The sequence below is a fragment of the Rhinoraja longicauda genome, chromosome 4 (genome assembly GCF_053455715.1).
Source record: "Rhinoraja longicauda isolate Sanriku21f chromosome 4, sRhiLon1.1, whole genome shotgun sequence".
In the NCBI taxonomy this organism is placed as follows: Eukaryota; Metazoa; Chordata; class Chondrichthyes; order Rajiformes; family Arhynchobatidae; genus Rhinoraja; species Rhinoraja longicauda.
The window spans coordinates 50,055,202-50,068,543 of record NC_135956.1 but is presented as its reverse complement, the minus strand read 5'-3'; the positions used below and the strand labels follow the sequence as shown (position 1 = coordinate 50,068,543).

General features: G+C 39.4%; 1 protein-coding gene across 2 annotated transcripts in view; it reads right to left on the bottom strand.

Annotated features, from left to right (window-relative positions):
- Positions 1 to 3,995: 3,995 nt before the first annotated feature.
- nfatc1 (nuclear factor of activated T cells 1) overlaps positions 3,996 to 13,342 on the bottom strand; it is a 204,182-nt gene continuing 194,835 nt past the window's right edge. For both annotated transcript variants that reach the window (XM_078398631.1, XM_078398632.1), the window contains one exon: positions 3,996 to 5,647. In XM_078398631.1, the coding sequence (XP_078254757.1) occupies positions 5,592 to 5,647 (56 nt within the window). In that variant the 3' untranslated portion in view covers positions 3,996 to 5,591. The remainder of the gene's footprint in view (positions 5,648 to 13,342) is intronic.

The window sequence follows — 13,342 nt, the reverse complement described above, 5'->3', positions numbered from 1 at the left end:
TGCATTTTAGTTGTTTTAACCTTATTGATGTATCCTTCTATTTCCTTCTCCCTCATTAACATACTGAGCCTCTTAAACTACATTGATGCTAAATATTCCCACTTTTCTCTGCATAAAGATGCTCACCCCAAATTCCTGTTGGATTCATTAATGATCATTTCCCACTGGTGTATTTCTTTGTATTTGAAGATCTCATTTATTTACAGAATACGAAAGAAACATTTAAAAGCCTGGAATTTGCACTGTGATGTCAGTAATTCTCTAGAAGCAAACTTACCACTTCCAAGTGCACAGAAGAATCCTTCATTTGCAGCTTGTGATTTGCTGCTGCTTCTCTACCTGTTCTCCAACACAGGAATAAAAGGGGTAGGGCAAAATTGTGTGTTATTCCTCAGCACTTAAGGTGGGGAATCTGCATGAACTTGTTAGGTTTGATCTAGAGTGGGCATAATTGACCTTGGTTTAATGGAGACGTTGGAAAGAACTGAAGAAAGTGTTAGTTACTTCTGAATTTTTTTATTGTTTGTTATCTTAGTGGGTTTTGGATTCTTCATGTTATCGGAAACAAATTTTAGAAGATTATAGTAACATTTAGCAAGTTAAATATTTTGGAATAGTTTTGAATGTCAACATTGGAAGTTCTTGACTGGAGGTTATGCCTGGAATGAGGCAACACCAATGGTCAAACATCTTTCACTTTTTCTGAGCAGTGCCTTGCCCCATCCACTTCACCCCCAACACATGATCCCAGTATCACATATAAATATTTTTCAGCATTCTAGCTGGATTGTAGCTGAAGATACTAGCTGGCTCTGCGTAACACAGTTAGTTAATTCCACCTCTCCAATATCAACCCCCCAATTTTAAAGTGGAACTTATCCAAAACTCTGCTGCCATGTCACGTGGTCATAGAGCTACAGATCATTGAATCAGGCCTGTTGCCCAACTTGCCATGCCACTCCAGTTGGCATTCTGTTCTAGTCTCATTTGCCTACATTTGGTCTTACTATCCATTTTTCTGTCCAAATGTATTTTGAAATTTGTTCTTTTATCTGCTTCCTCTGGTTGGCTGAACAAAGGTTCCGACTCAAAATGTCACCTATTCCGTTTCTCCAGACATGCTGCCTGACCCGCTAAGTTACTCCAGCATTTTGTGTCTATCTTCAGTATAAACCAGCATCTGCATTTCCCTCCTACATGCTCCATCTGGTTATATTTTCCAGATATGGACTACACTGAGTGAAAAGGGTGACCCTGAGGTCCCTCTTTAATCTATCCCCTCTCACCTTAAGCTAATGTCCTCTAGATTTAGAATCCTTTACACAGGGAAAAAGACTGTGAGCATTTACTTTATGTATATCCCTTATGATTTTGTATACGTCAGTGAGATCACCCCTCAGCATTCTTCACTCCACAATTCCTGCTTATTCAGCTTCTCTCTATAACACACACACACGCAGGTCCTGGTAACATATTGCTGGATCTCTTCTGCACCCTTTCCAACTTCATGACTTCCTTCCTGATGGGTGATCAAAACTGCACACAGTACTCCAAGTATGGTCTCACTAACGACTTGTTCAGCTGTACCATGATGTCTGAATTTTTGTACTTGCCTACAGTATTATATAATTTGCTTATCTCTCAGTTCCCTGCCCCACATTGATCCATGGACTGACAATATGTCTATTTTAAAATTCCCAAATTCGCCGTGCCACCAAGTAATTTCAGCCCTACGACCCTTCGTCATATTTGTATTCCTCTAATTCTGGCCTCTTGAGCACCCAAGATTTTAATTATTCCACAATTGATGCCCAATGCCTCAATGCTAAGCAAAAAATAAAACTACTGGAGGAACATAGCAGGTCAGGCAGCATCTGTGTCGGGAAATGGACAGATGACATTTCAGGTCTGGACCCTTTTTCAGTCGGATTTTGCCCTGCAAAATCTCCTCAAGGTATGCCCCACTGCAAAATCTCAAAGTATGCCCACTTTGAATAGGTTCTCCTCTTCTTTCCAAAATGTCATTTGCCAATTTCCCTCCACAGAGACTGCCTGACCTGCTAAGTTCTTCCAGCAGTTTTTTTTTGTTCACGATTCCGGCATCTGCTGCAAATTATGTTGCCTGCATCCTAACCTTTGGTATTCCCTATCTAAACTCTCTGTCGTCCCTTTAACATGCTTCTTAAAACTTAAAAACTTTATGGTAACCTATTTTATAATTTCCAAATGTGACATAGGAAGACATTTTGTGTGGTGATGAAGTGGTTTGGTCTGTTTAACTGAGATGAAAATGCCATATCAATGGAAGCCGCTGTAAAAGGCAGAATATAACTGCAAACTGTTAAGCTTCAATTAAAGATATACCACCAGCGCAACAAAGATAGTTCAATATTTGGACAGAATCAATGCCAGCAATTTCTTCTGTAGAAATGGGAATAAAAGAACAGTGCAATACTTCAAAGTGTGCTTTTATTATATATTACATGTAGAAAATATTTGCATAATTTCCATTAAACAGGTTACACTAATAGCAAGAATGCAAAAAAAAACAAAAAACACTGATACAAATATACAGGAAAATAGAAGCTTTGGAGAACATGAGAGACACAACACACAATGCAGGAACTTTGTCTATTTAACTTAAGAGCCATTCCTGAAATTAAGTGAAAAAGTGGCGTGTGTTTTGCTCTAGAGGCTTCAACCAATAATTCAGAGTTATTATACATTCTAATGTAGATTCCAAGTCCAGCCTCTCCTCCGGTTTCCTTCTGGGAATACTCATAGAAAGTCAGAACAGTCTTTTCCCTATAAAATCCAGCACAAATGCAATTTTAAAAAAAAGCAGGTTTTACTTATACAAAAGAAAGAAGGCAGCTGGTGTTTTAGGAGATTGGAAATGGCTGCAACCTGTCAAGGATCCATTGGCTTAAACCAGTGGAGTTGTAGTAAATTGCAAGTAATCACATTTAATACACTGCAGATATATTGCAACAATAAGCTGCCTTTTCAATTTTTTTTTTACAAGTTTACATCAGCTAACAAAAGCAATCTTGCTTTTTTTTTTGCATTTCTGCAACATGATTGCAGGATTTACTGCTCAGGCATAGTTGAAGAAAGTTATCCTGCTACACAAGTTGTATTAACAACTATTTCAGCATTCCTCCTAATTATATTTCTACACAACAGACCTAGGGATAATAGTTATATTATAAAACAAAATTGGTAACCTTGTATTAATGGCATAAATAAAATGGAGAAAATGCTCGACATTATCCTCACACATAATTGAGCATAATTTTCCCTTTTTTTAATGTTACTCACGTGAGTTGCTCTTATTTTTCCCAGCCTATATTTTTATTTGCCAGAAGCTACTATTTGAACAGCAATCAGACAAATCTCTTCCTAAATGGAATTAAATTTGTGTGGTGTGGACAGGTGCAAAAGATTGCAGCGGTTGAGAGGCATCAGGAAGAAAAAGATGCATTAAACAACATAATGGCAGTTTGCATTAATTGAACAGGTAAGCTGTATTGTATACAATGCCTCAAAGCCAGGAAACAAACCCCCCACCCCTGGAGCTGAATTCTCAGAAGCTTGACTTAGTTAGAATTCTTAATCAGGACAAGAATTACCACCATATGTTCTGAACACTTCACAATAATCCACTGAATTGTCTTTGTGGTAAGATTTGCAATAAGGGAATAGCAGAAGCACAAACAATCTGTTGCCATTTGGTTTTCACTTTTTTGCTGAAGGGTTCCCCACACTTGTCTTCTGTGGTTCATGTGCACATGAACCAAATAACATAATTTGATACATTAACCTAGTACAACAATTAAGTAATTCCCGGGCAAAGCATAAAGAGGGCACTAATGGTTAAGGCACTCAAAATGGTAGCAGTTTACATATGCCATATGAATTCAACTCTATCTATTATAAAAACATAACCTAAAGGAGTGATTATTTAATTTCAGTTAAGCTATATAGTCTGAAATTCTACTTTAGCAATCACTATTATTAAAAGCACAATGTTTAAAAATTTAACATAGCATTAATGTAAATAGCTCAGTAGAAGTTGCATTTAAGATAAAGTTTAAACATTTTTTCTACAGCACAGTGAGCTAAGTCCAAGTTTGATTCAAGAGTTAAAAAATAAAATTAAAGTTACCTGTTGAGGCAGATTACTTTGTACTGTTCTGTGCTGTACTTTCTAAAGTGCTTACACAACTGGAAAAGTTAAGGAAATGCACTTCTAGTCTGCTTATTCTAGCTTTGTACGTTAAGAGAGAAAATACCTACTAACTAGTTGGTCCAGAAATCACACGGTATTAAGCAAACTGGTAAGTAGATGTTAATAGATGGTAGCATGGACTGAATTCCTGATGTGTAATGAATATTTTAGAAACAGTTGTGACATAAAGGACAATTTCTGCTCATGTACTGAAAATGCAATTGTTTTTGCTTTTCAAAATTTTGTGCGCATAAAATCTGAAATTGGTTTTCTCGTGACATATTTCCTAACTAGCACAAAAGAAGTAACAACTGTAAACCCATCCTTGGAATTTTATAATATATCAAACTCTAAAGTACACCAGTAAAAGATGGCAGGTTTCAACATATCTGTGAATGTACAGAGAAGAGCAGCAAGCAAACAATTCAGCACAAACCACACCAAACATCTAGTCATTTTGTTAACATATTTTGGAAAAATAATCCTTTAATCCTATGAGGTGTACAATGACATCTTACTATAGTCGGCATAGCCATGACATTGGAGGTATTGATAGTATTTTTATAAGGCCATCTCCAGAGTCTTTTGGAATTTTTGTAAGGTCTCATTCATTTCAAAGTATGACATTACATCCTGGCTCAAGCTATGGATCAAGCAGCCAAAACCAGGAATCGTCTTTGGAGTAATGGATGGATTTACAGTCACTGAATAGATCAGTTGTTTTGAATTGAAATGCTATGTACAGTACAGTTACACATATCGTTGCACACCACCTTTCACTAAAAATCTATGCATGATTTCCTTAGTGAAAAACATTGTAAATTGCCTACTAATTCACATTAATTTCTCTTTATGCTGATAAAATATTCCTACAAAGAGCTTGTTTTAATATTCATTTTTATAACTGATTATTTTAATTGAAGGAACCCCTCTCCCCTTCCATAACAAAAGTAAACATAAGGCACTTTTATCTGCATACTTCAAAACCTCTAAATGAATCATTTTGATTGTATGTATTCCTTTGCAACGTTATTGAGTCTTTGGAATTCTTTAAACATTTTCACGTGGGAATGATCCAGGAAGACAGTTCATGGCAGAAGTGAGAATTCATCCACACAATAGTTCTCTGGGAATATCGGCTGGTCATCAGCCAACACCCTTGCATCATTAGAAAACAGTAAACAGTTTGCATCGTGTTACCTGAAGTAAATTATTTCTAGAAAAGAGAAATAAAAGGTTGTTTTTTACATTTGATGAATTTTCTTCAAGTCAGAGCAGACTGTGATCTTCACTTGGTCAACATCTTGATGCCTACAATGGACCATCCTCATTCTCTCCATTGTCTTGATGCGACTTTTAACTACGAATGTCCATGGACAGAGGCACTTGAGAGATCATTGCGTATGATTTCATTTACTGAGGAGAACCATAAAAAAGGTTATTACAAAGAGTCTATGTGAGGCATTTTAAGCTTAGTTTTAATACATTTATTTTGTTCATTGGCAGAATATAGATTCTTTGCCCGACACTAATTCCTCTTTGGGCAAATGGTTGTTATCTTATTTCAATTAAGATTCAGCTATATTATTGTCAATCTGGACTTACATTTATACTAGACCTCGTAAGGATGGGGCATTCCTTCCTGAAAGGGTATTAATGAATGAGTTGGGGCTTTACACAGATTTATAAATCACAAAAATGCAGATTTGAATCTGAACACTGAAAACACTCGGTGGGTCAGACAGCTTCTGTAGAAAGAGAAACAGAGTAAAGATTCTGGTTAAAGATACTCCATCAGACCAGGGAAGGGGAGAAAACGAGTTAGTTTTAAGTTGGAGGGATGAATAGACTGAAGTTTGCCACTTGGATAAGATGAAGTTATCTGGTTGATCGGTTAACATAGTGAGGGAGAGAGAATGGGGAAGAGAGAGAGAGAGAGAATGGGGAAGAGAGAGGGGAAGAGAGGGAGGGAGAGAGGGAGGGGGAGGGGGAGGGGGAGGGGGAGAGAGAGAGAGAGAGAGAGAGAGAGAGAGAGAGAGAGAGAGAGAGAGAGAGAGAGAGAGAGAGAGAGAGCGAGATGCATGCTGTTGAGACGCTGTTGAGACAGAGAAGACAACAACTGTGAAATGCAGAGTTGTGGGAAATGTTCAGCAGATTTCCATTACATACCCTCAAACTCTCATGGCATTCTCAACCAGACTTCCTTCCACCCTGCCTCTCATGAGGACCATTCTGTTCTCCCACTTCCTCTGAATCTGCCTTTTCTTATCCATTCTTATCATTCAGGGATCCAATTATCCTTCCAGTTGAAGCAATGCTCCACATGCACTTCTGCCAGTCCAGTGCATTGCTTACAATGTCGTTTCTTGTTTAATGGAAAAGCCAAATGCAGATTGGGCGACAACTATGCATTTGCTCCATAGGGAAAACCTTGAGCTTTCCGCGGCCAGCCATTTTAGTTCTATGTCCCATTCCTACTCTGACCTATCTGAACTATTGCCTTTACGCAATAGTGATTTCTACCACTTCAGATTACTTGCTTATTTATTACTTACTTCGGAACTGGCCTATTCTGCTGAATTTTGCCTATAACATGGCTTCAGTTTTTCTGTTAATATTTCCATGTTCTGACCTGCTAGAAATTGCCTATAGTTCTACATTTTGCAGCATTTACATTCCTTTACATTCCTTTACATGTATGCGTTCCTTCTATCCACCCTCACTTCACTCCTTTCATATTTTTTATGTTCTCTCTCTCCATCTTGCCTCATAAAACTATCAACTTGATGATTACATCTGCAGCTTATCCCCATTGTAACAATGGCCTTACCCTATCCAAGATCTTCTCTGTCCTGTGGAACATCACCTTCAACCATCCCTCCCTCCACAAATTAAAATTAACTTTTCTCTTTTTCCCAGTTCTGATGAAGGGTTTTTCACTTGAAACTTGAAACAGCCAAACTCTGTTTCTCTTTCCACAGATGCCACTTGACCAACCGAGTATTTCCAGCATCTTATTTCATAAGTTCATTAGGCATTGGAGCAGAGGTAGGCCATTCGACCCATTGAGTCTGCTCTGCCATTTGATCATAGCTGATCTATTTTTCCCTTTCAACCCCAATCTCCTGCCTCTTCCCGTAACATTTTACACCCTTACTAACCAATAACCTATCAATTCCCTGATAGCCAATGACTTGGCCTCCATCGCTGTCTGTGGCAATGAATTTCACAGATTTACCACCCTCTGGCTAAAGAAATGCCACTTCATCTCCATTCTAAAGGTACATCCTTTTATTCTGAGGCTTTGCCCTCTGGTCCTAGACTCTCCCCCTACAGAAAACATACTCTCCACACCCACTCTATCTAGTTTCACAAAGTTTCATACTTACTTTATTAATAATAGCTTTGTAAAAAAAATCTGGATTTTGGTTTCATGAACTTAATTTAAATTTCCTATTAGATTTCTGGATTGCTTGAGTTACTGCTCTAGCAGCTCTTTTATCATACTTTGTTACCACTGCACATGTTACATGATGCCATCCCCATAACAATCCCTCGATGTAGAACTCTGCTTAATCAAAATCACTTGAATAGATTTTCTTCAGTATGTTGCTTCTGATTGCAGGAATTTGGGACCCATAACAGATTAGATGTACAGATTAAATGTACGATACACTCCTTTAATCTGTAAATAATGCTACTGCAAATTGAGATCCTGAACTTAAAAGTGCAGACATTAAGTATGCAACCAAGAATAAGATGAAATTACTGACTGATATACTTCCATATTGTTCAAGTTTCAGAACTCAATGAGAAACAGAATAAATAATCAGTCATTATGTTAGGCTTTCAACTCACGTATGTGTTGTATATTGAGCAAACTATTAAATGATTTCATTTATACTCCATGACTCAATTTTGACTCCATTTACATCTCACACTGCCTCGGCAAGGCCAGCAGCATAATCAAGGACAAGTCGCACCCTGGCCACTCCCCTCTTCTCCCCTCTCCCATCAGGCAAAAGGGATAGAAATGTGAAAACGCACACCTCCAGATTCAGGGACAGATTTTTCCCAGCTGTTATCAAGCAATTGAATCATCCTACCATAACCAGAGAGCCATCCTGATCCACTATCTATCTCTTTGATTATCTTTGATCAGACTTTGCTGGCTTTACCTTGCACTAAACATTATTCCCTTCTCATGTATTTATACGCTGCAAATGAATCAATTGTAACCATGCATTGTATTTCTGTTGACTGGTTAGCACGCACCAAAAGCTTGTCACTGTACCTCGGTACACGTGGCAATAAACTAAACTGAAACAGAACTGAAATGTTATCTATAAATCCAACTCAATGCTGGAGGTGAAAAAAAACCCACACATATATTGTGGTTTTGAAAGATTATTTTTCTCTCTTCCTTAGGTAGGAACATTAGAAATTGGAGAAGATGCAAATTAATCAGATTCAACTGCAGCTGCCATTGCCCACTGACTGCAACAGGAACATGTCCGGATGATTTATTAGTTGGTGGTATTAGAAAGAATTGGTTGTGCTTATAAATAGACGTTGCCTATACAGAAGAGTGAACATTCTTTCTTTTAACCACAATGCAGAGTAGTTGAAGGCACAACCACAACACCGAAGGAACGTTACCTTTGAGCTTATTCCTCCTTGGAATTAGATCACGACTGAAAAGTATCACCATTCTATCTTCCCCACCTTACTCCCCATTTCTCAATAGCCAATCCAGCAAGAAACACTCGAAACAATTTCCAATTGACGGGCAGTCTTTCTGAGGGACAGAGTTCCATATTTCCCTCATCCTTTGTCTGAAGCAGTCCTTTTTGATTTCTCCCCTGAATGACAATGTAACACTCCCATGCACTTTGGAAGGTGTAGCACTTCCCAGAAGTGCACAGCAGCCGGATCCATGGGCTTTAAACCAACGGAGCATATTTCAGAATGCTTCATTTAGCTCATGCCCAGGAACGGTTTCATAAGGATACACACTCTAGAAATCCTGTTTGTAAAGCGACAGGTGTAAATAAAGCAATAACTTTGCGCAGCCTTTGTTTTTCACATTAAATAGTACGCTGGAAAGTGTGAAGCACCATTTTCCATTCTTTCTCTAATTCAGAAACACAAGTTATGGTTTTGTTCTTTGGACTCTGTGACGCAGTGCTGTCTTATCAGTTAACATCAGCCCATCTGCTTATCCCCTGACTGTTTCCCTTTGTTAAGATTGTTCAAAACGAAAACCCCATTTTTTTCCTGCACAGTGTCCCCACAGTGCGTTTCCCACACTCAGACTGTGCATTTATCTTTCTGTGTTCTTTGGCAGTCAAGAAAGGAAATGACTAAATGTGGCAGGATCAAGTTAACACCACACAAACAATCTCGTATCTCTTGTTCTGATTTAGATGATAACCAAAATGTCAGTGAAGATGTCACTTGTTTGCGCTTCCAACGGTTGCTTAAAATAGTCCTTTTTACAGAAATGTGTACTAGAATGACCACGTCATGGAACCAACTCCGGAAAATGTACTGGCATTTCAGATGTGGCATTTGTCCCCATCCCCTCTGAAGAAATAGAGATAGCAACACGTTGGAAGACCGTGACTGGCTTTCGACACCACAGCAGCTGCAGCTGACCTTATGATGTGAAAATTAATGGTGGTCTTCACCCATACATGAGGAGGGAAACGTAAAGTGATACAGAATGAAAAGAAGCCATGCATCCTCTCAAACCTGTGTTGGCTCTATGGAAGAGCAATCTACTCCAGCCCTTTTCCTTCATTTCTCACGTGCTTCCATTTTTTAATTGAATGCTCTTGCCCTTTTAGGTAACAGTGTCCTTATCATACAATCTCGCCCTTCTTTTCTAATTGCCCTTCACCAATTGTGTTGGGTATGTGGTGTAATACTCTCCTGCCCCTGGAATTCATTTCTTCTCCTCTGCTCCACTGAAGTCCATCATTACTTCGAATAATTCTCCTCCTAATCTCCGCTTCCCAACTAAGAACCTTAGGTTCAACCTGTAACTGCAAGGCTTCATAATCAGGCACTTCCTGGAAACCTCTTTGCTCTTTTCCAGATGTTGATATCCTTCTTACAGTGGAGGTCCCAAAAATGAAAGTGGTGGGAAAGCAATGGATTTCAACATGTTGCCAGAGAAAGAGAGAATTGTATAAGAGTGATGGCTATACCGTGAATCCTAGAAGCTTAGTTTCCAGAAATTGAAATCAACTTTGACCATCCTTAGCTCAGGAGTCGGTTTCTTATTGACAATCCTGCAGAGTTTAACCCTGTTTATCCTCCTCGTCATTCATAGGATGTGTATGTCACCAGGGCAATAGTTATTCACCATTCTTATTTTTCCTTTCTCTGGAGTGTTTACCAGGTTCGTTCTGTCAGAGTACGATTAAGAATCACTTACAATGCAGTGGATCTGGTTCCTCTTTTAAGACAGATTGGGTGAGGATTATTGTCAGTAAAATGTATAGTTGATGGTTGACATAGATTTGGTGAATAGAGGGCCTTCTTATGTGCTTCATCTCTCTGTGACTCTACACTTCAAGTGCAGCAGTGTCGCCAATATCAGGATGGCCACCAGAAGCTGAATAGGACTACCCATTACAAAACCATACATAGGAGAGCAAGACAAAGACTGTGTTTTGGCAATAGACTACTCTCAGGCTGTTCCATCATTCACGAGACTCAGATCAGAAGGACTGCATACTACATGGCTGCATACCATGAATGCATACTAGCTGGAGCTATCTGTAAAGTATAACAAGGATTCAATAGGGATTACTTAATTATTTAATCAGTGGTATGTTGGCTGACCATCACATTACAGCAACCTGGGTTAGATCTTGAACTTGTGTGCTGTTGAAATGGAGTTTATACATTCTCTCTGTGACCATATGGGCTTCTTCCACGAGTCCATTAATAGCATTGAGGGATTATCTGTGGATAAGAAAGGATTTGAGGGATATGAGTCAAACCTGGGCAAATGGGACTCGCATATGTGGGCATCTTGGTTGGCATGGTTGAGCTGGGCTGAAGAGGCCGTTTCTGTGCTGTTTGATTTTACGATTCTATCATTCTAACTAACATCACAAGAACAGCAAGAGTTCAAGAAGGCCACAAACATATTCTGAAGTTAACAAATCTTTGGTGCCCACTTCCCCATATGAAAAGCAAATCCCCACCACTGCCTCCTGGAGGACAACTGTTACGTTTGTTTGATCCGTGTTGCTCTCTGTCCAGTTTTTCTTGTCATTATCCATTTCTGGGATGAGTGATATTGGTGATGATCAGAAATTTGAATCAAGGTGCTAATGGTGTACGAGGATAAAGTTTCAAAGCATGCACCAGATTCTCAAAGCAAGAATAACTCAATGAAATATCAAAAAGTACGGTCAAGATAAAGATCATGATTGAAGGTATTTTGAAAGGGGGTCGAGCGTTTATCACCACAGCTTTACTGGGCACCCGTTATAATGTGTTTCCTCTCTGCCACTTTAACCAATCCTCCCGTCACCTTCAAAGGAACCCATTCCACATTAATTTGGACATAGTTTGACTCCATTGTATCTGCTCTTGCTAAGTTCTAGGTCTCAGTTCTGGGCGTTGGGGTAGAATAGTAGCCAGGAGTTTTCTCAGTGAGGGGGTGGCAGTTTTGGGTGTGGCAGATAGAGCAAAGCTAGAATGGAAATCAATTAAAGCTCGACTTTCAGTGTGAAGAGTTCGAAAGTCAGGAGCAGGTTATTGTTTGGAAATTTGGAAGAGGACTCGAAAGCATTTCCAAATGGATTTTGAGCCAAAGCAAATGTGCAAGTAACTGTGATTCTGTGTTAACATTAACAATGTCCACACATTGTATGTTTGGAAACAGTAAAATATCACAAATAGACCAAGTCATATTAAATGCAGCTGAGTGAACAGGAAACATTAGCACAAGGCAGGCCCACATCAAATTTAAGACAAACACAAAATGCTGCAGTAACTCAGAGGTACAGGCAGCATATCTGGATGGAAGGAATGGGTGACGTTTCGGGTCGAGAGTCTCGACCTGAAAACAACACCCATTCCTTCTATCCAGAGATGCTGCCTGTCCTGCGGAGTTCCTCCAACATTTTGTGTCTATCTTCAGTTTCAAACAGCATCTGCAATTCCTTCCTACAACACATCAAATTCAGTTCCCTCCTCAGAAGCCACTGTGTAGTTCCCACCTTCTACAATGTTTTTTTGTTTGGGGAAAGTGGATTTTTAAAAGGTGCAGTGATACACAACACAAATTTGCAACTATGGTGTGGGTTGTGCAAATGATAACTTTGGAAACATATGCTGTCTCTGCTGAATGTTTTATGCCAGCTGTCAACGTTCTTGGCCCAGTTAGGTTCTATTCTGTTTTTGAAACGTGTGTTGTGTTGAACCTTTAGTGCAGAACTGCTCTGGTGGTCAAAGACTCAGAGCCCACACATAGCAACTTTCACAATCTTCTGTCTCTCTTTCTACCTCTTCCAAGGCTGAACAATTTACAGTCCACAAGCACACCCTCTACTTCCCAGAAGAAACAAGCAAAGCGTGTGGGAATACCATCAGCTGCAAGTCATCTTTCAAGCAGCACACTGAACTGGATTACAAATACATAGCTGCCGCTACAATGTCCTTCATCCTGAATCCTAGAACCCCATGAACAAGAGAGGGAACCTTCCATTAAGGCTGCCTTAGTTCAACAAAGCAGTTCAACGCCCCTTCTCAAGTAATGGGGGATGGAGAAAACATGCTACTATAAACACAGAGTCGTAGAGAGATGCAGCTTAGAAACAGGCCCTTCGGCCCGTCGAATCCGCACTGACTATCAACCACCCGCTTACACTAATCCCAAATGAATCCCATTTTCTTTAATCTCCTGTGAATGAATAATTAAAAAAAGCTCTAAATCTACTCTCACTCCACCCCACTCTCCTCCCAGCCTTCCACTCAGACCTTGTCTGCTTTGCCAAATTACTCTACTTTGCAATAACATTTATTACCTCAATTCAAACTGGCACAGTGGCACAGTTAGAAGAGGTGCAGCCTCACAGTGTCAGGGAC